Source organism: Euwallacea fornicatus, chromosome 27, assembly GCF_040115645.1.
Source record: "Euwallacea fornicatus isolate EFF26 chromosome 27, ASM4011564v1, whole genome shotgun sequence".
In the NCBI taxonomy this organism is placed as follows: Eukaryota; Metazoa; Arthropoda; class Insecta; order Coleoptera; family Curculionidae; genus Euwallacea; species Euwallacea fornicatus.
The window spans coordinates 724549-750412 of record NC_089567.1 but is presented as its reverse complement, the minus strand read 5'-3'; the positions used below and the strand labels follow the sequence as shown (position 1 = coordinate 750412).

At 35.6% G+C, this 25864-nt stretch overlaps 2 protein-coding genes across 3 annotated transcripts; one reads left to right on the top strand and one right to left on the bottom strand.

The window, feature by feature from the left end:
* Positions 1 to 1456: 1456 nt before the first annotated feature.
* Positions 1457 to 24556, top strand: LOC136347163 (frizzled-4-like). Of its 2 annotated transcripts, none has more exons than XM_066296908.1 (8): positions 1457 to 2178; positions 2942 to 3484; positions 4446 to 4685; positions 5132 to 5418; positions 19091 to 19257; positions 20522 to 20795; positions 21142 to 21333; positions 21448 to 24556. In XM_066296908.1, the coding sequence occupies exons 2-8, from the start codon at positions 3131 to 3133 to the stop codon at positions 21584 to 21586; spliced, it is 1653 nt and encodes a 550-aa protein (XP_066153005.1). In that variant the 5' UTR covers positions 1457 to 2178; positions 2942 to 3130; the 3' UTR covers positions 21587 to 24556. The 2 variants fall into 2 exon arrangements, with proteins under 2 accessions (XP_066153005.1, XP_066153006.1); XM_066296909.1 differs by having other exon boundaries at positions 1618 to 1662.
* Pgls (6-phosphogluconolactonase) lies at positions 24549 to 25839 on the bottom strand. Its single transcript, XM_066296927.1, has one exon. The coding sequence runs from the start codon at positions 25562 to 25564 to the stop codon at positions 24854 to 24856; it is 711 nt and encodes a 236-aa protein (XP_066153024.1). The 5' UTR covers positions 25565 to 25839; the 3' UTR covers positions 24549 to 24853.
* Between the last annotated feature and the right edge of the window lie 25 nt (positions 25840 to 25864).

Genomic DNA, 25864 nt, shown 5'->3' with positions numbered 1-25864 from the left:
GTTCTAAAAAATATCAAAGAATCTTTGTTTTTAATGTCTACCGCAAGCTTGCTGGGTATATGAATTTGTTTGCTAAGCCGTAAATTAAGTAGAACTAAGTAAATAACAAAGGCGTAAAGTGGGGAACTAAATTAAAATATTTGGACTAAGAATGAAGTTTGTTACTAAATAGCAGATTAAGAACTCCCCGAGTACATTAAATACTCTATAGACTTGTTAAAATTTATAAACATAGAAACAGAATTATTTCAATAAAGAGGTAATGAAAACAGCAAAGCAGATTAGAGTTCCACTTTGCAGCTTCCATGAATCCACGTTCCAACTTTTAGCGTTTTTATCGAACCAATAACAAAACGTTTTTTTTCCAAAATACCCCAAAGGGTCGCTTTAATAAAAATATCAAAAGCGCCATATTTAGTACAGTTTATGTTTTTATTACTGTCTAATAATACTGGCGTTTATCGCCAATAGTGTTTTGGTTAGCTTCTTATCAAACCATTCGATCATGTACAATTGATTTTACGTGTTTATAAATTTACGAAGTCAACTATACAGTCTTGTTTTTTTTTTAATACGAGTTTTATTACTGTTAATTTTTTTTATCTACAAATTTTTATTTGTTATTAATTTTTTTCTACAGGCTCTTTTTACTTCAATCACGGATATCGATAGGGTTCCGAATAGCTACCGTATGTTTTCTGACGGTCCTTAATGAGGTCGTTAAAACGAGATATCGCAAATTAAAATTAGACTAAAAGTAGGAGTGTTTGGGTTACAACACAAGGAAAAATAAAGTGTAATTAAAACTGGTCAGTGTTATATCAAATTGGCGATAATGTAAGGGGAAAAGTCCATGGGAAGTTGGCTGGTAATCCGCATCTATTTCAAATGTTGTTCGATTCTAAATGACGAATTGCGGAATTTGCACGTCGCACTTCCTAATTCCCATTTACATGTAAGAAGATCTAGAACGGTTTGTTTGCCCATTTCATCATTTTTCTTACCTATCAGAGTCAAGCCCAAATTGTAAAATTAAGACTTTATTCGAATTCGCTGGATTAAAATCTGTCCGCCATATTATCAAGAAAACGACATCTCAAGGAAGTTTCCAATTTTCACCGTCATTTGTCGATAATTGAAAACCTACGTAGATTTTCGAACATTGTGCTGTCAAACTGACTGTCAGCATTCACGTGACATCTGACAATTTTACGTCGCTGCTGACTCTTTCTTATGACGAACCTCCGGAAGATTAAAAATAATTCTGTCATTGAAGGAAGCATTTCCATTGGTAACAATCCTACGTCACAACTGTCACAAAATCTCTACAGTGAAATTACACCTGTCGTTTGTGCTTCCGTGCCAATCCGTCATAAATGGATTAAGGTAAATTAAGGTAAATCATAACGGCCATGCGCGTTTCTCTTAAATGACGGGGCCTTTAAGGTCAGTTACTTCTATAACATCCATGAGCAGTTAATAATTATCATTGAAGCGGTCCTAATTGTTTGATCCAAGACGTTGATTTATAATATAAACTTACAATGTTTATTCTTGATATTAAAAATAGCGGCTTCAAAGTGGGAGATGCCTACATAATATACCTATCTAATCTCCCCTACCTGTACACACAACGCGCTGTCGGTAAAGCGCTTCTAATATGTAGGTAGTACCTATTTTTTATTTATCTTTAAAAAATTAAATATTTGAGCGATGCATGAGCGGTCGCGGTACTTAATAAGGTCTCAGTGGAACAGAGGGAGAAATCCCTCTAATAAAATCGGTACTCGCATACCCTCCGACTTTAGTCTTGTTACCGAAAAGAACGGAACGAATTTACGGGCGTGTAGAAAGGTATGCGCTAAGCATACCACGCAATTTAAGGCTTAAGCCACCAAACTAAAGGCGACTCGTAAAAGTCGTCAGCTTTTTAACCAAACGAGCTTGCCTGGCTGATTTGAATAATTCGGTGGAGGCAGACGATTCTCCAGTCTTCGGAGGTAGTACCTTTTAAAAAGGTTCATCACAGTGTTGCCAACATTCGCGAAGTCCTTTTCCATAGTGTTGTGGTGCCAGCGAATATGAAGTTGAAGTGAAATGTAGAAGTTTTAGTATCTAACTTTTAAAAATCCTGTTCAGTACTGATTGTTCCCATATTTATTACCAGCAGGACTCTCGGTGAGTGTCTAAAGAATTATCCACCATTCCAACGAAAAGCACTCGAAAGTTGGTAGAGAATGGGAAACTTTTTACTGATATAAATGAGTATCCACCATTGTTATTATCATGAATTTGATCATTGTTTTTTGAATTGAATTAACTGTGAACTTGTGAAATTAGCATAAATTTCTAAGCACAAACAATTAGTATGATAGGTCAAACGCCTTCCACTTGTTGTAGTTTTTCTTATTAATGAGAAAAGTTTGTTTGATTATGCCTTACTTTGAGAAATCGGAACCACGAAAATGGAATGTATTTTCATTGGGGCAGTTAATTTAAGTTCGAGGTGTTAATTAATGGCAAATCAGGCCCATTAATTACTTATCAGACCTTTTGAGTCAATGATAGTCCGATTTTTCTGGATTTCATATTGCGGTCGTTCAAGTCCGAACACGGGAATCTGCTCGCCCAGGTCTGAAAACGGACCCCGGTCTTCATTGACTGATGGCTTTGATTTTTGTGTTTCTCCCCATATTAAGTTGAGAAAGTTCTCAACGAGTGAGAAATCGCTAACACTTTAAAATGAAAAAAATATTTAAATATTAAAACAACACTTTAACGCGCCACAACTGTCCCAATTTGACCAAATTAACATCTTTGATCGTTCTTGAAGCTCTCAAATTTATCCACGAATTGATTTTAAAAAATTGATGAAACCGTAGCACCCTGCAGCGAATCATCTGCAACTTTTCCACGTTCATATGTTTTTATCTCGTTTCAGGAAATAGTAATTAAGCTGACAACGCTGTTTCTCTCTCATCATTCACGGAACCCAACGTGAGAGGAAGAGGAACAAACCATAGTACTGTAGGTACCGCACTCGTTATCGGGAAGCAACGAACTCTGCGTACTACCGCAAAAGCTCGCTAAAGCTTCGGATTCGGCGCTGGGTATTCGTACCTGCTTGAAAATGTTTTCGTTCGGATTTTTCGTGTTTTTGAACTTTCCACTTTTCCTCTTGAAAGGAAATGCATTAGCCGAACCTTTGTTAAGAACTTGTGAACCAATTCGTGTTGAATTGTGTATCGGACTTGGATATAACATGACCGGAATGCCAAATTTAGGTGGGAACGACGTGCAACAAGAGGCGGATTACAATCTGAAATCTTTTTCTCCGTTGATACAGTATGGATGTAGTCAACAGCTGAAATTATTTTTGTGTTCGGTGTATGTTCCTATGTGTACTGAGAAAGTTGCAAATCCGATCGGGCCTTGCCGGGGACTTTGTGAGAGCGTTAGATCGCGATGCTATCCTGTCTTGCAGGTAATTCTTATATTTTATTAATTATTTATTAGTAAGGTATTCCGAAAAATAACTGCGAGTTATCACACACTTACATTAATAAAAAAAAGAAAACATTCAATCTACAATTTATTTCGAAACGACGTTTAATTGCACTTGCACAAGACAACAAAATTAACCCACATCGTAGTCAATACTGTGGCTAACCCGTGCGAAAATGTCCTTACCGCACACCGATTTCGCGTCGTTGTGTCAGCAATAGATTGCTCCTGTAAATCGATCAGTAAACGGGCTTTACAGCACGTATTTGCGGACTGCAAGTAGTACTTAACCACACGCAAACCGTAGTGATGGCATGTATCAGTGTCAATAATCATTGCGGGGAATTTCAAGCCCTGATAAAATTTATTACCCCATGGTAATATTTCATTAGGCTTGCAGAAGAGAACAACATAAACACAGTAGAACTCGTAGTAAGAATATGTTCTACTCTACTTCTATTGTACTCTAATTCGAGAAATATGCAATGAGCATGCGGCAAAGTGGCATTTTCCGCACTAGTAGGTAAATAACTATCCCCCCCCTGACACACACACACACACTAAAAATCAAACTTGTCCAATTTAGTTAACTGCACGGAAAAGACATTTCTGCCGTAAGCGCCCGAGAAAATGACGTTGCAGTTTAACCAGTTTTCAGTTCGAATTAATGTGACAGCCGTGATGAGGGCTATGTTAATGTGTCACATTGCAACTTCTCCGTCTACATGAAATCTGCCTCTCAGAATTTTAAAATTATTTATTTACCTTATTAGACCGGAAAATGGTGTTTTGCCGCTAAGTAGATTTCAATCCTGGAAAGCTCGGGTAAATAGACTCAATATTTCATCTTGCAGGTGATGCACGACACTTTTTCAATCGACTTTAGCTTATACTTTATTTTTTATTTATTTTTATCAAAGACGTGTCTATCTAAATTTCAGGGGTTCGGGTTCTCGTGGCCAGAAGCATTAAATTGCTCCCGATTTCCGATCGAGAACAACCACGAGCACATGTGTATGGAGGGACCAAAAGAAAAAATTGATCTGAGAGCACCGGTAGATCCTGCAGTGAGAAAATTTGAATGTTCGCCCCACAGTATTAAACTTGGTCTTCCAGGCTGTGGTCCTACCAATTGTGCAACAGAAGGAATGTTCAATGATGTTGAAAAAAGAATTGCAGAGGTAGGCTTAACAATTGTGAAGGTGAGAAATGTGCTGCGCACGTCCTCATCTAATGTTACTCCCTGTGTTCCTCAGCACGTGGCTATCATGAGCTCAAGTCACCATTCCCTTCGATTCTTTACGTACAATAAGTTTCCCACTTACAGAGAATGCTGAACTAAAATTTTTATCATTGACTTTAAACCATCATTTTGAGCATTCAGTTGAAACCAGAACTATGAACATTGAGTTTGAGCAATCTTTACTGGCATTGGCACCATGTTTGCTCTATCTTCGTGCAAAATAAATTTCCTATTGGGAGCAATCTTTAAAACATAATTCTGAACGTTCAGTTTAAACCATCATTTTGAACATTCGATATGAGCCACCTTTACTGGTACTGAAGTTTGGTTAGACCTAATTATTTCTCGTTGCTTTGAGTTAATTTAAGATATTTTTCATTCCAGGTGTGGATTACAGTGTGGGCCCTAGTATGCATAGTCGCTAGTCTAGGGGCGCTTTTGACTTTATCATTGGGAGGGGGCAGAGTCCGAGCCCCTCCATTGATGGGTCTTTTTCTGAGCTACTTGCTAGTGGGCACTGGATGGGCACTCAGATCCTTCACTGGACCTGTCGGAACTTCCTGTTGGGCACCCGAGTCTACGGGGGTTAAGCAAGTGGATGGAATGCCTAATCTAATCTGCGCATTCGTTTTCCTTTTATTGTACTACTTTGGGATGGCTGCCAATGCATGGTAAGTTGTTTTTCTTTCAATCATTATGGTGGCTACTTAATTTCACCTCATCACGTCATTTATTGCTTACTATACAGTGCTGGTAATAAGTGTTGCAATACGTTTATAAGTTTTATAAACCCAGATATTTTAAAAAGTGCTTAAACACGTATAATTTTATTTTAAAAAAAAGACATTTAATGCGTTGTTTTTCTATACTCAAATTGTTTACTCCTATCCAGCTGTCCCCAGACAATTTTTTTATTTTCAATTGCAAAGGTGCCCGTAGTAGTATACCAAGCGATAGGTGATTCAATAACGGACACAACGGTATGCTCAAAACTAAAATTGCATCTGCAATTTTATTAAAAAATAAAACAAACTCCATGTTCTAAAAAGATTAGAAGTTTTCATTTTTGCTTCCAAGATAGACAATCCATTCTTAGTTCGCTTTGAAAGAGAGCGAAAAAATTACAATAAGACGTAGAAATTCCAAATCGTTTTCATTGTAAATGACTCTTTAGATAAAAAATATTTTGGATTTTCATAGAATTCATTAGTAGTTGAAGTCAGTTGTTGGGCATCTACCACAGTTAGAATATCAAAAACAATGGATCGTTTATCCGAGAAGCAAAGAATTGAAATTTTAATCTTTTTGGGGCATAAAGATGGCAAAAGAACTTACGAAGACGCGTGGTTTGTCGGTTAATAAAAAAAATTCATTAAAATGGAGGTGTGGAAGTTGCTCCAAAATGTGGGAGGCCTCAAACAGCAATTGGTGGCGAGCAAACATTACATTTTTTTATCTATCGACCAAAACCCCATAGAGTCTACAAACCAACTTGACATGGATGTATCTGCAAAGTCAGTGAGCAATCTTTTAAAACGAGAAAATTTTCATCCATACAAAATTTCCCTTACCCAAGAGTTAACGTTTGAGGATTCTGATGGCGAGATGGGATTTTGTGAATTTGTGCAAGAAAAAAGCATTCCAGATAATAGTTTTTTTTCTAGAATTTAATTTTCAGACGAAGTAACGTTTTGCTCAAATAGATTTATTTATCGAGATAATTGCCGGTCTACGGACAATCTTCATTGGATACATCCAGACGTTGCATACACAACAACCACAAAAATTAAATTTACGGATGGGTATCGTTGGCCACCAGTTCATCGGTCTATTTTCCACAGAAGGGAACTTAGCAACGTAGCATACGCACTTATTGCAAAAGAAAACAGTGTTTGACCGCAATATTGCCTAAAAAATTAGTGAACAAGTAGCCAAGGATTTTTGGTTCCAACAAAATGGTGCACCACCACATTATGCTATGGCCGTGAAAGAGTATCTCGATGAGATTTTTCCTGGGAGATGAATCGGTAGAAGGGGCCCAATAGAATGGCCACCACGATCTCCAGATCTAACGCCCCTCGATTTTTTTTTTGTGGGATCGCTTAAAAGATTCCGCTTACAAAAGTAGACCGCAAAATTTAAATGATTTACGTCTTAGAATTCAAACAGAATTAAAATTAATAACAGAAGCAACACTGGATAATTGCAGAAAAGAGTTCCACGACCGACTGAGTTATTACCAAATTTTTACTGGAGTCAAATTTGAACGTTTACCGTAGGGATCTCAATTTTATTTGATGTAATAGTGAGTTACTTTATTTTGTATCCAATAATTGTATTTTTTAATAAAGCTGTAGATCCAATTTTAATTCTGAGCATGCCGTTGTATCCTTTATTAAATTACCTTTCATTTGACACTCTACAATGGGTCCTTTTCCGTTTGAAAATAAAAAGTTAGTAGGGGTAGCTGGATAGGGATGGAAATTTTGAATAGCGAAAATAATTCGCAAAATGCCTTTTTCGAAATCAAATTGTACGTGTCTAATCATGTTTTTTTACATATCGGGTTTATGGAAGTTCCAAGCGTGTTGCAATACTTTTTACAAACGCTGTATAAATATGTTACTGCTGATGGTGCTTGTGGCGACCGTTGGATATGAACCTTTTTACTTTTGTCTAGAGCGTGCGCAAAAGCTTTTTTCTCTTTTTTTCTTCTTATTCGGAGTATTTATTCGCGTTATTTAGATTACTGTTCGTAATATGACTGCAATTTCATGGTTTTTTTTTACTATTATAGAACAGTTTTCTATATAGGTTTCTACGGGATGTAACGTTAGAAGTGGGTAATAGATTGGTTGATGTCAATGGTCACACTAATGAGTTACTCGTAAATCCACTCATAAATTCATCATCAGGCTAGGATCTCGTTACTTCCTACATTCTTTATTTTATTTAACAAGCACCAAACCGTTTCTCTTCTAATCAAGGCGGTTTTTTCAAAGGTTTATTATTTTCTATAAATTGAGTTCTACCATTCAAGTGTCCCTTAACCACCTTTGTTTTCTCTGGAAACAAACCAGACTCAATCGGGCGGCATCTTTCAGCGAACCAAATCGACTTGAATATTTTTGTTTTAATGCGTTTCCATTGTCTTTATTTTTTTTTTGTTCTTGCCGACTGTTCTTTATGCCTTATAATGAATAATAGAACGTGTGCCACGATTTCAATTAAAAATTTTTTTATTTCAATTAGAATTAGTCTAAATGGAAAACATTTCGTCCGCATTAAGCCTGGAGCGCCATGGAAAGTAAACTGATGCATGGAAATTGTAAAGAGCATAAAATTACATTCTGGGCAGTTCTTGTGCCTCAAAAATGTGCTCCGATTGAATGAATCTAGGTAGTTATCGGCACATTTTTGCCGAAGAATTTCGGAATATAAAACGCATTATAAGGGATGTTTGCGACATTTTTGAGCTTATACCGAAGGATAAAAATGCGTTTTGAGCAGTTGAGAAAAAAAACGACCCTTTTCCGGTGATATCCGCAACTGATCTTATCCAAAGCTAAGTCAACAGATTGCGAAACTGATACATACATAGAGCAACTAAAAACTGCATTTTCAGGGAGTGCATCCTTAAGGTATTCCAAAAATGAACTTAAAAAGTCAAGTCCACCTTACGCGAACAGGTATTTTCACTGCCAGCCGTGCCAGTTTGGTTCCTCATCATTTATTAGGTTCTCTTGACAGGGGCTAACGAGGTTTCAAGTTTTAATGTGGGCCTACGATGTAGCCACAGGATTATTTCGGGGATTTACATATGCCATGTTTGTCAGGTGTGTTGAATGCAATTAAGTGTGATGGAAAACGTGGAATTTTCAATCAAGGCACGGCAACCTTTTAGATTTATGAATGTATTTCAGAGTATTTCCAACAAACGCATTCCCGGAAAAGTGCAGTGGTTACCTAAGAAATTATATCGGTTAGAAGGAAATAATACAAGCGAAAAGAAAAGGAAAAAATTATACGGGGGAAAAAGAAGGAATGTGACAATACACTGGAGGAATGCAAAAGAAAACGAAATATTTAGAGAATAAAAGTCAAACAGCTTGATGCATAATGACAGAGATTGATGGGACGCTGGTTAAATGTCGTGGGTCGAAGATTGCTGACTTTGTATTATATTAATAATTTCATTGAACTTAGGCGTAATCGGGAAATACATATGCTAAATGGTTAATAGCGAAAATAAAAATAAAATTAAACACGAAGATTACAAAAAAAGCCTCTTTTCACCTAAAAATGCGTCAACATTTTTTCCTAATTCAAAAATGTTTCTAAATAATTAAAATTTCTCAAGACTTCTAAACCGTTTAATGAATTTTTTTCTCAGGTTTAATAAATTTAGCTCTCTTTGTTGTGAAGTTTTTAAAGACTTATATTTTTTTTGTTAAAATTATTTTTCATTTAAAATTTGTAAAAGGCTTTTGCCTGGAGTTTGTTAAAAATATTCCCTATTTTTCAAAGTCTCCTGTGATTCTCAAGTTCTTTCCGAATTTTCCCACAAGGAAATCAAAGTATTTCTCAAGTTTCAGGCTTCATTCCTTCTGGTCCTTAGACTAATTTAATATCCTTCAAAGCCGCTAAATTGGTCGGTTTACACTATTCGCAGGTTAGCTACATTCTGAAATTGTCTGTTATCACCTGAATTTTTTCTGTAATTTTTTCCACTTCTTGTCAAGGATTTAATAAGTTTTCACGCTTTGTTCGCGGTAGTTCTCAGGCTTCGTAAATGTTTCCTGAACAATTTGACAGTTTTCATTAATTTTCGAAATAGAATGATTCTTTTTCTGAAGTCTCTATTCTGTTAAAGTGTTAAGTTCAGTATGAAGTGAAGCAAAGAAAAACATTGAAAACTTTCCATGAAATTATTCCATTGAAATAACTAACAGCGAAATTTCCAATACAAGAAAAACTCAATTATTTAAGAATGATCGTCGATAGTTACATGTTGTGGGAGTGTCATGTATGGTACGTACTAAGTGGGCTGCACTTAATATATTACTCAACGTAAGTAATTGGCAAATATGGACAGTTTGATGGTAGGAAAATTATTTATGACGCAATTTTTATATAAATGAATGCGTTCCTAATTTTTTTTTGTACTGTATCCTTGAAAAAAACCTTCAAAAAAAAAAATATATATATATATATAAAATCCTTGTAAACCAGCGTCTTTTCCTGCAATACCCATACGGAGTCGCTCTGCATATCGGCCTGCATAGCCGTATCGTGTGCCTAAGATCCACAGGGTACAAGACGAAGGCATGTATTTAGTTATGCCGGCCGTATGCATGAAAATGAGAAAGAATGGAAAGTACTTTATAAAAACTCGTTAACCACTCAGGTCGGGTTCAGGTGGCTCATTGGAAGTCGTCCGAATGTATGGGACTTATTCCGCGAATATAACAAAAATATTTCATTCTGTGCATGAACAGGTGAGGCGTCCATTTCCTTGTCACGTGCTTAAAACTATATCAATTTTCGTTAGAAAACATTAAAATAGAAACTTTTGCCGCGCTATTACGCGCAAAACACGATTTAGAATGACGAGTTTCAGTTGCAATTTTCGTGCAAAACCGATGCATTTCCAGCTTTTTTTACTAAACGAAAATGAAGTAATGTAACAATGCTCCAGTTGCCCACTGCATTGCAAATGGAATCCTTCGCCCTGTTCCTCTGCTCGGCATAAAGTGCTGTTACTCGTGCGGAAAATTGTAATTTTTCGCACGAGGAACAGCTGCAAACTCACCATGCCAACGCAACGCATCCTAATACCCGAACATCACGAACATTGAAGTAAATTATTCTTGTGCATTTAAATGACTATTTGCGCAAAGAATTGAGAAACGCATAGTTTTGTCATGAGTGAAATGGTGCAGGTCCCGCAATGACACGAATTTAACAAAATAACAATTCTGAATCTATACCTGTATGTACAGGGTGTTTCCAATTTTAATACGAGATTTCAAAGGGGGATAGAAAAAGGCAAATAGAGCCGACTTTATAAGACACCTTTATATGTGTACTTTAAAATCGCTTATTAACGAATGAACAAAGTGTACGCAGTATACTTTAAATGGTGCTTACGACCAATTCGAAAATCTACAAGGTGGTATTATTTTAGGGGCCCGATTCGGGCTCCGTTTTACCGTTCCAAACTTTTATGTCCTTCACCAGTGACGTTCGTCATTTTAAGTTTCCAATTTCTCTCTTCAAGTATATATTTTAAGTATGATTTAAGACATGCTGACCCTTCTTGATACAGAAATTGTTAGGCATTACTTTTTCAAAGGCCGCTACTGTAAAATTTTAGTTTTTAAACTGGACTAAAACCGATAACCCCGGGCCGTTCAAAATATATATTCTGTAATGAGGCACCTCGCTAGAACCCAATAAATCTTCTATTATGGTACCGCCTTTATTTGCTTTATCTTTTATGGTTGCTTGCCTACCTATGGTTCTTGGTATCCTAACAAGATGACCGCCAAACTAGTAATCAATTCATCGTTAGCATTTTTAATGTTTCGTTCATAGGCCAAATGGTAAAGCAGGGCCGTACCGAATTTTCAAATAATTCCGATTAATTCGGGATGGCCCATTTAAAGCAGTTCATCTGAAATATCTTAAATGGATTTTTTTTTCGAAAAACCCCGAGAGACGTTAATTTTGCTCTTAAGGGGGACATTGTTAGATGGAAAATTCATAGGTGTAAAGTCATCCCCTTAAACGGGGTGGAAACTCTTTCAAAAATTTTAAATGACACGAGGGATCAGGTGGCTTATCAAATCAAATATACTTCTATTCTCTTACTAAGTATGCTAAAAAAATTTACTTCGCTTTTAAATACAGTAAAAATCCGTTTTAAGAATACTAAACTCACCAATACCACAAAAAATTATGTTTATCATCGAATTCTTCAGATAAGGTAATGAGTTTAGTTAGTATTGGACTGGTAGTTTTGTTCCGATTTTATGTTGATCAGAATTATATTGCGAAATTTGTCCATTCATCCGACGATTCAAAGCATCATGGCTTACACTACTGCAGAGAGGATTGAAGTTGTCACCATCGAGTTCAAAGAGAATAAAATAGCCCGAGAAACTACAAGAATTTTTAATGAAAAGCATCTCGGTAAGAATCTGAGCCATCCTTACGTGACAAATTTAATAGCTAAATTCACGGGAACTGGATTCGTTGCTAACAGAAGGCGACACACCATGACTAACGAGATTGTACAGATTGTAATTTTGAGACATATTGGAAGAAAAGTTCATTTCAAGCACCCGAAAGCTACAAACATCAGGTATTCCACGCAGTGGTGTTCAGAGGATATCGAAAAAATAATATTTTCGTTCCTATCAGACGTATCTCATTCATGAATTCAATGAAGGCGATCCAGATGAGAGAATGTACGAGCTGGGATTTTGGGAAATCGTATTGTTGGACCTTTTTTTCTACCTGATAATCTGACGGGTGAATCTTACCTCAACCTGCTTCAAGACTTCATTTACCCTCAAATTGTGAATGCCCTTGACAACAACGATGAAATCCCAGAAAATTATGTATTTTTTCAACAGGATGGCACCCCACCGCACTATGTAACTCTCTGGATCAACATTTTCCCGAGCACTGAATTGGTAGAAGAGGTCTCATTGAATGGCTCCCGAGATCGCCTGATTTAACACCATTGGACTTTTTCTTACGAAGTCATTTAAAAACTGTTTATAAAATAAAATCTCCTCCTTTAGAAGATCTTCGCCATCGAATACTGATAGGATGAACTCCCGAAATGTCGAATGAATTGAGCTACACTTATCTCTAACCGTTTCAGAGTTCCATAGCTCCAAAGAGAACTTTAGGGTTTTTAGGGACACTAAATCGATTTACTGCCGAATTTACACACCACGAAACACGCCGATACTCAATCTTAATTTCAACGTTGATCACCTATGTACCCTTAAATGCAGGAGGTTATTTAAGTAAATGGCCAAACCTCAAGGAGTGATTCTAAGACGATAAGTCTTTATAGACATAGGTCCCGGTAATGCTTCATTTTCATGATAGAGGATGTCAGACTTTTTTGTCGTTTTTTACAAAAATCAAAATAATCATTTATCCAAATTTTTTTTAATTAAAAAAAAATTGTTCTATTCGTTTATTAAGTGTAATTTAAATAAAGCGTTTTTCCTGTTTTTTCTTAAATTCCTGATTTTTTTTTAATTTCCGGCGACGCCTCTGTGCACGTGACTAGTAAAAGGAGAGAAACAATTTATAGCTTTAGAGTTTCCTTTGTCCTACAAATTTAAAAACTTAAAAATTGTCACCGAGGTTCAACGTCATATTAGGTTCTGTCTCCTCTCTATTTAGGAGAATTTTTTTTTTAATACGCAACGATTTGAAAAAGAAAGTTTGACACCCTGTATCTTGACGACGAAGCTTTGCTGGATCAATGTTTATGCAAATTTTTCGTCGTAGAGTCACCCAAATGATCGCCCTTTGAAGTTCGGCCACGTACTTGAACGACACTCCGTAGACAGTGTAACTCAAATTGGGCCCAGTGGATGCCTTGAAAATCACAAGAACCAGCAAGACACCGAATGTCTGTCCTTTTATCAGTTCTCCTATAGTTCTAGGTACGCATATGTGCAAGCCCAATTTGGGCCCCACAGTACGTTGTTCCGTTTCATATCTGAATGTTTCTTATGAGATCCTTAATCCTATATATTCGAGTCATAAAATTTAAATATATTCCACCATATGAACCTAAACTAAGATCGACTGTTATTCGAATCCTATTTAACATGCTGTGTTGGCTGATTGCTACGGTTGAAGCTGTTTTATTCTCTGTCCTTCTCGAGCCATATCTCGTTAACGTCGTTTATGCTTTTTTACGGCTTATGCTGGAATAGGCTTTATTGAAACCTGCTAAGGTTACTTACAGGCCAGAGTCTCATGAGAATATCTTGGCCCGCAATCCCTCGCGTAATGTAATAACAGTTACTTTCAAGAAACGAAAATTCGCACTTAAAGTGAAGACATTCTTACCTAATTAGTATCCACCTCAGTTTTCCATGTAAGTCAATCTTAAAATCTACGACAATTAGGTTAGTTCTGTGTTAGTTTTAGGTTAGTTCACGTTAAGACATCATCGACGTAATGAAGTAATGGAAAAAATTTTAATGTGAACATCCAATAACTCAACATGAGAACTGAACTCACGTTCAGACATACATAGGGGTATAAATACTTTTTATCTCACGACTTCGTTCCGCGGCGACACATACCTATTTCGCTTTTATGACTCATGAGCTTTTTTTAATCGTTTTTACCAGTCTTCGATAAATAATGTTTGTTTTTTCTATGCGTATGTAACAAATGCTTTAGTCTTCTTAATTTCCTATCTTATACCAGACCCACACGCGCGGGATTCGGCGAAAGTCGGGTAGCGAACATTCGCCAAATCCGAGTTAGTGTGGATGGATCGCTTTAGGAAAATATTCGTTGTTCGTGGTATTATTCTCTATTACCTTCTGGAGTCGACCAAGTCAAATGGTTTGGCCAATAGCGACTACTTTTACTGAATCCCCTACTCTATTTTATGCAATATACAGGGTGTCCCTGAAATGACTATACAACGCTTGACCAAAAATTTCTTAATAAAAAATAAGTCGTTTTTGGCAAACTTACCTACATTCAGTGTTGCTTCGTTTTGCCGCTATAATGCGCCAAAGTTCTCAAATTAATATAGTTTTTTCGAAATAATTGCTAAACGTTTTTTTTTTAATTTTCACTAATTTCATTACTTCATAAATGGGAATGTTTCGACCTTAGCTGTATTCTTTTTTAATGGGTGGTAATATTAGAAATAGCACGTGGTTCGTGAATAAAAGTTTGTATTTTTGTTCCCCTCTGTACGAACGCCTTATTTTTAGTTCAAGAATTTTTGATCGATCCTTGTAGGATCATATCAGAAACACCATCTATAATAACTGTGAAATATAACCCTGTAGGGATCCTTTGGGAATTCTCTCCTCGAATGGGGCACATTTGACTAACAAATATCTCCCAGAGTGGATGGATTACTTTAGGCAAATATTCGTTGTTCGTGGAAGTACCTTCTGAGGCTAATCAAGTGAAATTATTTGGCAATTAGCGATTATTTTCACCGAATTATCTGTAGCTCTTTCACACCACTTGAAGGTAATGGTATAGTAGGCCTGTATTGTTGTGCCCTGATCATAACCAGCATCTCATCATGATTGCGCTACCTTGGTAGGGCTCAGCTCGAATGCCTCTACAGTATTTTCCTGGGAATGGTGTTATCTCTGTCACACCTGCGAGACTTCCTTTGTTTTCTTTATCGCTCTTATGGGCTCCGGCTGAAAACACTTGGTCCGTAAAAATACCCGCAAGCTTGGGCCGTCTGGGAGTTTTATTTTTTGGTATTGTAAATATTTATCTTCACAGAAGGCACACGGTATTGGTGTGTCAGGTTAAACAATGTTCTAAAATCATCTCAGTCAATAGCAAGTCGTAGATTTCGAAAGAAAATTATTTTGGGAAAGGTCACACGCATTAAATTTTTAATTGAGGCGGCCTAGGGGGCACCCGTCTACATAGGTCACAGTACGCATCGTACTACCTAGTACTACTCATTTATGAATAGTTTTATTTATATTGTATTTACTATCAAAATTTAAAAAGTCCATTTAAAATTAAAAATCGTCACTTGGATTTTAGGAATGCCACTGAAATTTCTAGTGTCGTTGTAAATAAAATAAATCTTAAAACGTTTGCCAGGAATCCGAAAATGCAAAGTATTTCAGGGGTTCCATTAAAAAAAATAAAAGAATTTTGAAGCACTTTTTGAGGTCACCCCGTAAAATTATGTTCACGTTCAATCTACGCCTCTGTCTCCAATAATTTCTATATTTAAACCGTTCTTCAATCTCTATGAGGTTTTGAGATAATTGCTGACATTTGCGCATATCGAGCAAAAATCCTAGATAAATTACTGTTTACGTTTAATTGATATCAATGCCAGTTGGTAATTTATTTACAAAAAAAAACATTCTTTAGGTCACACCAGTGGGGTAGTCTGGACACTAAGAGGTCATAAAATAAGAAGTAGGATTACAATTTTAATTAACAAGCGAGTCACTCAACCCCCCTTTCCCCACCTCCCATTCTCGAACTATCTTTGGTATTTTTGTTGATTCGTCAGTTACTTAACTGAAGGGGTTTCTCTGGACATTTCGTGGGGCCAGGTCCACACACAATGGCATGGTCGTGAAGGTCTAATCCACACAGGTGCATGTCACAGATTTAAAGCGCCACACACGAATGTCGAGTCATCGTTGTTAAGTCCACTGGAAAGGCATGTGCATAGTTTGACGTCGATTCTTACATTTTATTAGTATTTCTTTATTTATTCATTTTTATAGTTAATCGTAGAAGAACGTAGAATACCCAGAAGGTCTTTTCGAAATTTGCAAAACTCCCTTTTAAGGCCCCTTCAAATGAGACCCAGTAGGTTGTTTCAGCTAGAGAAAGTACGATCCTTTTCACGGTGGGTATGGGTTCTTTTTACCTGACAAATTATGTGCTATTGAAAGTACCAAAATAGCGTTTAGAAGTGCCCTTCAGAAAATGTGTAAGTCCAGTCCTGTCTGAGCAGTGGTAACGGACCCTTAGAGACAATTAGCCATTCATCTAACCAGTTAGGAAATCCGTAATTTTATATAACAGAAAGTCTCCCGCAATACGCAAAATAGCATTTCCTAACGCATGCATGACTTTTTTTTTGTTTATTTTGCTGAGAGATAAATAAATCAGAAGAAATGAGCATACATTGTAACATGTTCAAGGTGTGTCCCGTATGGACGAATAATGGCACAATAAATCTGAAATAAAACGTCAATTATATACTTGAAATGGAATTTTGATTAACATTATTTATCTTAATTAATTTTCGATTTTGGTTACATAACGCGTTTCGGTGAGGTATTTTACCAGTTTGCGACGCCTTATCGCTTAAATATGGTGAATATTGCACATTCTTAAGATTTCCTATCTTTTTTTTCTTATAACATCGTGTATTTTGTCTTGATGTCGACGAAACGTTCACAGTAGTTCTGTAAGACACTTTAAGTTAAGTAGTGAACAAATAGTAAAAACTCTTAATGAATTCCGAAAAGAGGGAACAAACGAGAAAGCATGAAGACACGAATATTACTTGTGTCAAGTCAAATATTGAACTTGTTCTCGAAAGCTGATGTAAATTGCTGAAAATACGTATATTCCACATTGTGTCAGAAAATAGTTGGGTGGGCTAACTGTATTTTTAAGAGCTCAAGCTGCAGAAAGTGTTTGTGGAAGCAGTTTGCTTCGACAAACAGAAACGAGTCGAGATTTTCCATTATTTAGGTCTCCAACTATGCACGATCTTCTAGAATATTGCATTTAATGAAATAAGACTTTAATTGTACGTATAATTAACGCACAAGTTTAGTTAATAGTTCAAAGTGTCCATGAGACAATATCGTAAAGTATCAACTCAACGAAATTATAACATACCGAGTGTTCCATCATTTAATGAGGTCAGGCTAGTTGGTAAATTCCCAACAATAGCGAATAAATAAAGTACATAGTTCCTATACAGGGTGTCTCTAAAAGGTACTTACAACGCGTCAGCTCAGTTCGAATTAAAACGATTTAACCTATCTGCCTTAGTTCAAAAGTTGGTAATAAATGGAGCACATGAACCTCTCAGCGATTTCAAAGCTAAACTAGATTTTTCTCACATACATATATTCCTCATTTACATTCTTCATAACAAAAAAAGATGATATTTTTGTGTTAACATGCACTAAAAGATTCAAGATCTACAAACAAAATATTTGGAATATTCGTGTACAAATTTGGATCAGTAACGCGTACTGTATGTTTACACCCATCATTCCCATATTGCTCCAATAAAATTATCATAATTTAACAATAATAAATAAAAGCTTATCATATAAACATAATCATCAAACAATAAACAAGGATTATATTTATCGTGTTACCCGAGTTTTATTGGTTTATGGGGCAAATGGGTATAATGGATCTAAAGATCCTACAACATAGCCCCCCAAGAACGTTTTTCTAAATACTAAGGAAATACATACGCCCATACTCGGTTTTTGTAACAAAATTTCAACACTGAGATCAATAACGCCCAAGATTCAGCTTTTCAAAAGTAGAAAAATGTCATTTGCCTAATGAAAAAGTCCAAATTCTCGGTCTTTCGGTCTATTTTTTATAGAGGGGAACTTACACAACGCTTCATACTTGTAATTATTACAAAACGAAATAATTCCATCAGTGACCACAACTTTTTCTGGACGAAATGGAGAACAAGCAGCCAATAATATTTGTTTCCAGCAAGACGGTTCACGAGCACATTATGCTGTGGCTGTGAGAGAGTACCGCCATGAATTTTTCCCTTGGAAATGGATCTGTTGGAGAGGTGCGATAAAGTAGCCGCCACAATTTCCAGATCTTAGCCCTTTTGATTTTTTTTGGGGGGGTTACTAAAAAAATTCCGTTTGCTCAAATAGATCACAACATTTAAATTTCAAACAGAATTAGAATTAATAACAGAAGGAACACAGATAATTGCTTAAAAAAGGCCGAACAACGACTGGGTTACTGCCAAATTGTTACTGAAGCCGAATTTTAGCATTTATTGTAGGAATTTCAATTTTGTTTGATGTAATAGTGAGTTACTTTATTTTGTATCTAATAATTTAATTTTTTAAGGAAGTCGTAGATCCTATTTTGCTTCTGAGCATGTTGTCCTATCTTTTATTGACTCATCTCTCATTTGATATACTGCAATGGGCACCTTTTCATTTGAAAATAGAAAGTTACTAGAGGTGGATAGGGCTGAAAAATTTACTTGCTTAAGCATATTTTTTTAATATCGAGTTTACAAAAGTTATAAACATATAGCAATAAATCTTTTACAAGCCTTCTATGTATCTCCTAGAGAAAGATTTAACCCTCCGCCTCTTCCCTCCTAGATTATTTATCCAGTAAATTTCAAAGTCACGTGATATTGGAGTTTAATTTGCCTTTTCTGGATTAGCTGAAATCGTACCCACCAGTTAAAACTGAGCTCGCTGTTAACCTAAACTACCTCGCTTATCATATCGGCCTTACAGAGGCTTGATCCCCCCTTGAACGAATAAGAAAATATTCTAAATGAATATTAATTAATTTCTGTATTAATTACAGGTGGGTATGCCTCTGCGCATGGTGGCTCGCAAGGTCTAGTTATTCATGTAGCTCCGAAAGGTTGCGTGGTTTGACCACCGCTCTTCATGTTATCGCATGGGGCTTTCCTGGGCTGCAAACGGTTGCAGCGCTAGTAAGAAGAAACGTGGATTCAGACGCATTAACAGGTAAGTACATGTATTAGACAGGGTGGTCCTCCAGAAATTGCGTCGATAAACTTTGAACACTTAACCAAGCCCCCGTGTTGGAACTTAGGTAGAAACGTAGTGTTCCACGCCCTATAATTTACCCCTGATTTTCAAATTCATATGTCAATCCATTTGGAAGTTAGAAAGGAGAAACGGACTTTAGACACGCATCGTATGTATTCAGCAGTGTTTAAAATACTAACTTAAACAAGGGACACGATGACAGACAAATTTTAGGGGCGATTTATTATAATTTAATATGTTGAGCAAAAGAAAAATTAAATTTATTATAATGATAGGTCGGAAAATCCAAAACGTCGAATTAAAAATCCCATGATTCTGTCCTGTAGAGAACAAAAAAGCTTCATTGGAAAGTAACGTTTGTTCTTAATGATCTCTTCAAAGCAGTTCAAGTTCTAGGTCAATGATTACGAATTATTACTTGGAAAACATAATTATTGAGCATGTAATGCCATTTGCTTGTTATGTAACACCCAATTCTGCGTTCATGCAAGATAATCGTCCCCACGTAGCTGCACAAGTTATTCATTACCTAAATGATGTTCCGTTATGGGAACGGCCATCTAAAAGTCCGGACCTAAATCTTACCAACCATTTATGGAATATTCTTTTAAAAAGTATTCACGACCATGCGCTTATACCTATAAACTACAAACACCTAATGAATGCCGTGATTGAAGAGTTCTAGCTTGCAATTCAAAAATTTCTTTACAAATTGTTAGACACTACTGTTTTTCATGCCATAATAACACTTTGTATTAAATTATTAAATAGGAAGAATACCAGGTATACCTACCTATCTCTTCACAAAACCGTTTTCGTTATACTACGCCAATACCTACCATAGCTTGTATTTTACAAAGGTGTACAGTGCAGACTGCCTCTGTCAGATATATGGGTAGCAGGTCCTTTTGTTTTGTATATTTTACGACACAATGCTAATGAAAACGAGCCGGTTGCATCGGCTTAGGCGAAACAAGACAATAATTTGCATATTATACGTCCTTGTTAAAATCCATGCATTGGAAACCGGGCCCAGCCAGAATCGGTCGTTATATTTAACAAGGCAGTAAGCACAAAACGTCGTCCAACAACCTCTATCGGTATACAGATCAGATAAAGGTATTTATGAGAAAATAATAACGAAATTACATGAATTTATTGATATTGAGAACAATTCGTCTAAATTGCGCACTATGGTAGTAAATATGAATTTTTATAGGTACCTGCTACATCGGCAATAAAAACCTGTTTACTCTCTGGAATCTGGTCCTTCTACCATACTTTCTCTACTTTTGTACCGGAGCTCTTCTACTGACCTTGGGATGGATTTTTATTTTGAAGAAACCAAAACTGCCCCCTGCAAATTCTACAACTGCACCACTGACTCAGGCTTCTCCAAAAAAAGAAAGCTTGCTTTTGGGGGGGTTGGCCTCCCTATCCAGTATTCCTCTGTTTTTGGTGATGACGAGTTATTTCATTGAATACAGTAACAGGTGAGAAACGTGTAGAGTAAAAAATAATAATAAAATAAGACGTCGCAATGATGATCATTGGTTCATCACCATTAGTTTTTGTAGGCTACGTTACTTTTAATTTAGTAGATGTCTAGTTAAGTTTGTGAATAAATTTTAATTTCGAATCAAGTTCCTTCCATCTAAAATTTATTGTGAATTTTGAAATTATTATAAGTCCACTACATAATATGATCATGATAATGATAAAGACGATAATAATAGTGTAGTTAATGACAATTATGATAATCTTGAAAATGTGGATGATGATAATACTCAATCTGCAATCAATAATTCTCTTTTTCCTCTTATTTTTTTTTAATTTTAGGGAGAATTGGATTGTGAACGAGCAGAGGCCTTCACTGTGGTTCTTCCTCTTACTCCGTCATTTCATGTCACTATTCGTTGGAATCAGTTCAGTTTTATGGATATGGTGTGAAAAGTCCGCCCAAGTATGGAAATCCGCCTTGAGACGACTAGGGCCCAGGGCCCAGCACAATAAAAATCATACAGCGTTAAAGTACGAGTTTTTCACATATTTTAATTTGTTAGTCCTCAATGCTATGAAACACAAATATATTTTTTTCGCTTTTCACTTTCGTATTGGTCTAAAACTATGTCGTATACTTTTTAGATATCCACTAGAACACCACCCTGGCCTAATAGTCTCCAGCACCATATATAGCAGCTCCCGCCAAAGTACCCGGTCGCACCCGCATAGGAAAGTTTCCAGAAATCATCATGTGAGGGGAGGTAGTGAAACGATAATCTAAAGTACAAATGTTGCCCACTAAAGTGGAATTATTAGTACGTGCCTACCTGTAGGGTCCAATACCCTGAAATCATGAGTACAAGAACCAGATATACAGGGTGTCTCAAAAACAATGGTACAAACGAGTGTTTGGTACTTGAGGGTAAAAAATGTAGCGATTCAGCTACACCTGCCCTGTGCAAAAGTTGTTTCTACAAGGTGTGCAAGTAATTTTTCTAATTTTGTTAATTGGGAATAAATGTCACAGTTTTTTCCATTTTAAGACTTGGAATGGATGGTTTGACAAATTTCGAACTGTTCCTTCTACAATAAAAATGAAGTCGAACTTAAGAACAAATTTTGGAGCGACAGGCAGATTTAAGCCATTAGAAGGCACTCGAGTTTCAGTCTCAGAGAAAATTTTATTGGACACATTTATTACAATCTTTGAGCTGCATTGCTATTATTATTCCATGCATGTCTGAGCCCTTAGTAGAGGACGAATATTATTTTCTGCTAGTGTTAACTGAAAATAATTTGCAATTCTGCTGCTAATTGTGTATGCAGCTTTATTCTCATAATAACGTTGGAAGAGACATTTGTTTAACCACACCGCGATAAAATTTGATTTATCATGTGCGTCACTGATCTGGATTAGAGCCACTATATGTTTCACGCTCAATTGGGAAAATGCAGCTTTAATAATATATAGAGTGTTCTTTTAAAAAAAGTCGTAGTAACAATTATTAACTATAAAATGTATTCCCAATTTACAGAAGAAAAATGCTTGAAATATCATCTAATCTGTGTCCTGACTGAATTCATTCCCCGCTAGATTTTAAATTAGAAGAAATGCCCCCATCCTTAATTTTCTTTTCTTTGATTGATTTTGGTTCCTTGCGTTCTGCCTATTATTTTTGTTTCTTTGTCTCTCTCTCTGGACTCTGTCTCTCCTTAGCTCTCTAAAGTCTCACTGAATTCTCTTAAGCCTTTTTTGTTGTCTGTCAAAATATCTATATATAATAGGGGCCTTCACCTCTAAATACTGTTAATTTTGGTATTCAACATACAGTACCTATACGTGGTTCAGATAATGGGATGAACGTATGCATAATATGCACTTAATTTGACCCACTTGATTTCATGGTACCCGCTATTCTAATGTTGATATAAGAGTTTTATAGGATGCGAAAGTTAGTAGGAATAGATGTGTACAGAATAAAGCCTATAGACTATATAAAAGTATTGCATTTCTTAGTAGTTAGTTAAAAGTTTTGTATAAATTGTATAATAACTTATAGTGATATCTTTATTTGTCATGCAGTTGCTCTCATTTAAAATTTATATTTAGCTATAAAATGGTATTAAGTAAACTGGTTGCTAAATTGAAGGCCTTAGCGTGTTTTTGTCATTTCAAAGACTTGTACTCGCATTCGCGCATATATACTCTTCGAAAATAAAAAAGAACGTTGTATAATTTGTTTTTTGTAAAATCACTTTTATTATATTCCAAAATATTTATTTTTTCCAAATATTTATTTTTTAACTTTTTACCGCATTGTTATTGAAATTTTTTATTCCATTGCCCTAAATTTCACTTAAAAAAAAAACAAATTGTTGTTATTAACTATAAACAATTTCTACTTAAGTAATGTAAAAGAAACTGGGCATTTTTTTATGTGACAAAAACATGAATTTAACGACTAGTTAATGCTCACATAATATGGTTCTTACATTCCATTTATTCATATCATATCATAAAATAATTTAAAGGAAGATGGTGATCAGTATGTTTCTTGGATAACACCTGGTCCGTTTTGATGGTTCTTTGAGTGATTTTCCCTAAATGGAAATATTTTGAATCTAGTATACGTACTCTCCCACCTTGCATATTCGCATTAGTCTGCTTTAACATGCTCACACATTTAATACATCATATCCTTCCATCATATTTGATTTCCGTCTTATTTTAGATACTTAAGGTGCCATAATGTAAAATAAGTAGAATTAGTTATAGCTAATAGGAGATAGAAGCATTTGTGTCCATATTTATTTGCATTGAGATTTCTTGTCCAAGATTTACTTCGATTATCATTGAGGACAAAATATTGGAGTAAGTATAACGTTTCCTGTAACTCTTAATTTAAACATGTAGATATACGTAAAACGTACGTAGTACGTAACATTTACGTAGGCTATATCGTCAATACTTGCGTATATACATAGAAACTATAGGTACCAACAGTTACTAGGCAAATTGCAATCGCCATATTGTTAAGAAAAATTCTTTGAATTTTTTTTAATTAAAATTTTTTGTAAATTAAGTAACAGACAGGTTGTCAATAATTTTTCCGTTTCAAGATAAATTCCTTTAATATCTCTACTTTTTCTTTTGTGTTACTATAAATACACACATTGGTATGATTTATTGCACGCAAAGTTATGGCTATTCAGTGTAATATGATTTTGATAAATCCCCAATTCTGATAATTCGTGTCCGTAACTCTTTATTTTAGCAAGTAAATGATTTTATGGGTATGTAATTATGTATGCATGGTTTCTAGACAATATGGCGAATGACGATTTTTTGTTTTAACAACCTAAACCTTGAAATGACAGTATGGGCTGAAAACATATTATAATATGTAAAATATATTGTGAACTAAACAACTAGACATAGTATTTTGTATAATACCTGTGTGATATTTTTAAAATTAAGTAGTTTTGTACAGTGTAAGTTAAGCAATTTAATTTTTTTTAATCTGTATGCACCCCAAGTCTGTATTAGGCTTGAAACTAAGACTTTGACAGAGGCCTGCCACTATTAATATCAATGTAAGTATAGTATTTTTTTTGTATCCAATGGCGACAGCCCAAGAGCTCTGAATACTTCGAAATAAGAACAAATTTAGAGTAATTCTTCCCAGGATGAGCTCTTTTTAGAATCATATTAGAAAGGAAAATAAATGATCTTAATAACACTATTTTTTGCTGTAATAAAATCTTTATTCCCAACAAGCACCAAAAATAACATTTTATAAAGGTATGTAGATATCTGTGGAATGTCATTTTGAGTCTGAACTTTTCTTAGAAAAATATTCAAATACATGTTTTCAAGCAGTATAAAAAATAAACAACACATCCTTGCTGCTTATTATTATCACTACCAATATTATCCTTGGTATTACACCAAGCATTAAATGAAGTGCTTCTATCCCACATTACAAGATATATGTGCAAGACAATAATATTAAATGTACAACCCTGATACCTATTGGAAACTTAAAAATTAATTTAAGAGGGACCCCGCATCTTTATCTACTATCCAATGAAGATTTCCAGACAAAGGCTTTACCTGTGTTGCTGGCAATTCTTCCTTTTCAAAATGAATTCTTTTAATCATCTCTGCCTTCTCCTTTCCAGACACAGCAAATATACACACATGAGCGTGATTTATTACAGGCAGAGTTAGGGTTATTCGACTTGGTGGGGGTTTTGGTGAATCCACAATTGGGGCAACCCATTTCAATTTCTCTTTTAACAATTTATGTCCTGGAAATAATGAACATGTATGCCCATCAGGCCCCATTCCAAGTAAAAGCAAGTCAAACTGGGGAGGACTGCCAGGTATATATTTCTTAATCTCTTCTTCATAACTCTGCGCAGCTTCATCTGCTGTGACACCCTGCTTGATCACAACAAATTGATCTTCTCGGAGATTCACAGCTTGAGTGTCAATAAGTTGTTTTTTATATACCCCGTATGTTGAATCAGGATTGTCAACTGGGACCAGTCTTTCATCACAGAAAAAAATCCTCCACTTGCTGAAATCAGTCTTGATTTTTGGTAGGCCATCAACAAGAAAGGATACAAGGGATCCTCCTGACACTCCTATATTAAAGGACCCACTTCTAGATATACTATCGTTGGCCGCAAGCTCAATTAAACTACTTAATGTCTTTATAACGTCTGCTTTATTTTCTACTATAGTTAGGCCCATTTTAGCAAAATTTTGGCTTGCAGATGTGGATATATCCGAGTTTTTAAAACCACTGAGAACGAGGAATGTAAAGACAATTTTGATAAGAATGATAATACATGAAATCTTGACATAACCTTGATAAACCCTTAATGTTTTATTTTTCAACGGCTTAATCAATCATTTTTAAGCAAATTTTAATTTTTTAGTATGTTAATTTAAAAAAATAAAATAAAATAAACCAAAAAGTCGATGGTCACCATCACTGTGACTGTCAGAACCAGTTTTTGTCAATTTATTTTGAGTTCTGTCAATAAGTGG

Bases quoted from the DNA above. Each gene is read 5' to 3' on its own strand.
- LOC136347163 (XM_066296908.1), top strand. From the start codon at position 3,131: ATGTTTTCGTTCGGATTTTTCGTGTTTTTGAACTTTCCACTTTTCCTC. The intron at 5,419-19,090 runs GTAAGTTGTTTT...TATTAATTACAG, and splicing joins GGGATGGCTGCCAATGCATG to GTGGGTATGCCTCTGCGCAT. The intron at 19,258-20,521 runs GTAAGTACATGT...GAATTTTTATAG, and splicing joins GGATTCAGACGCATTAACAG to GTACCTGCTACATCGGCAAT.
- Pgls (XM_066296927.1), bottom strand. From the start codon at position 25,564: ATGGGCCTAACTATAGTAGAAAATAAAGCAGACGTTATAAAGACATTA.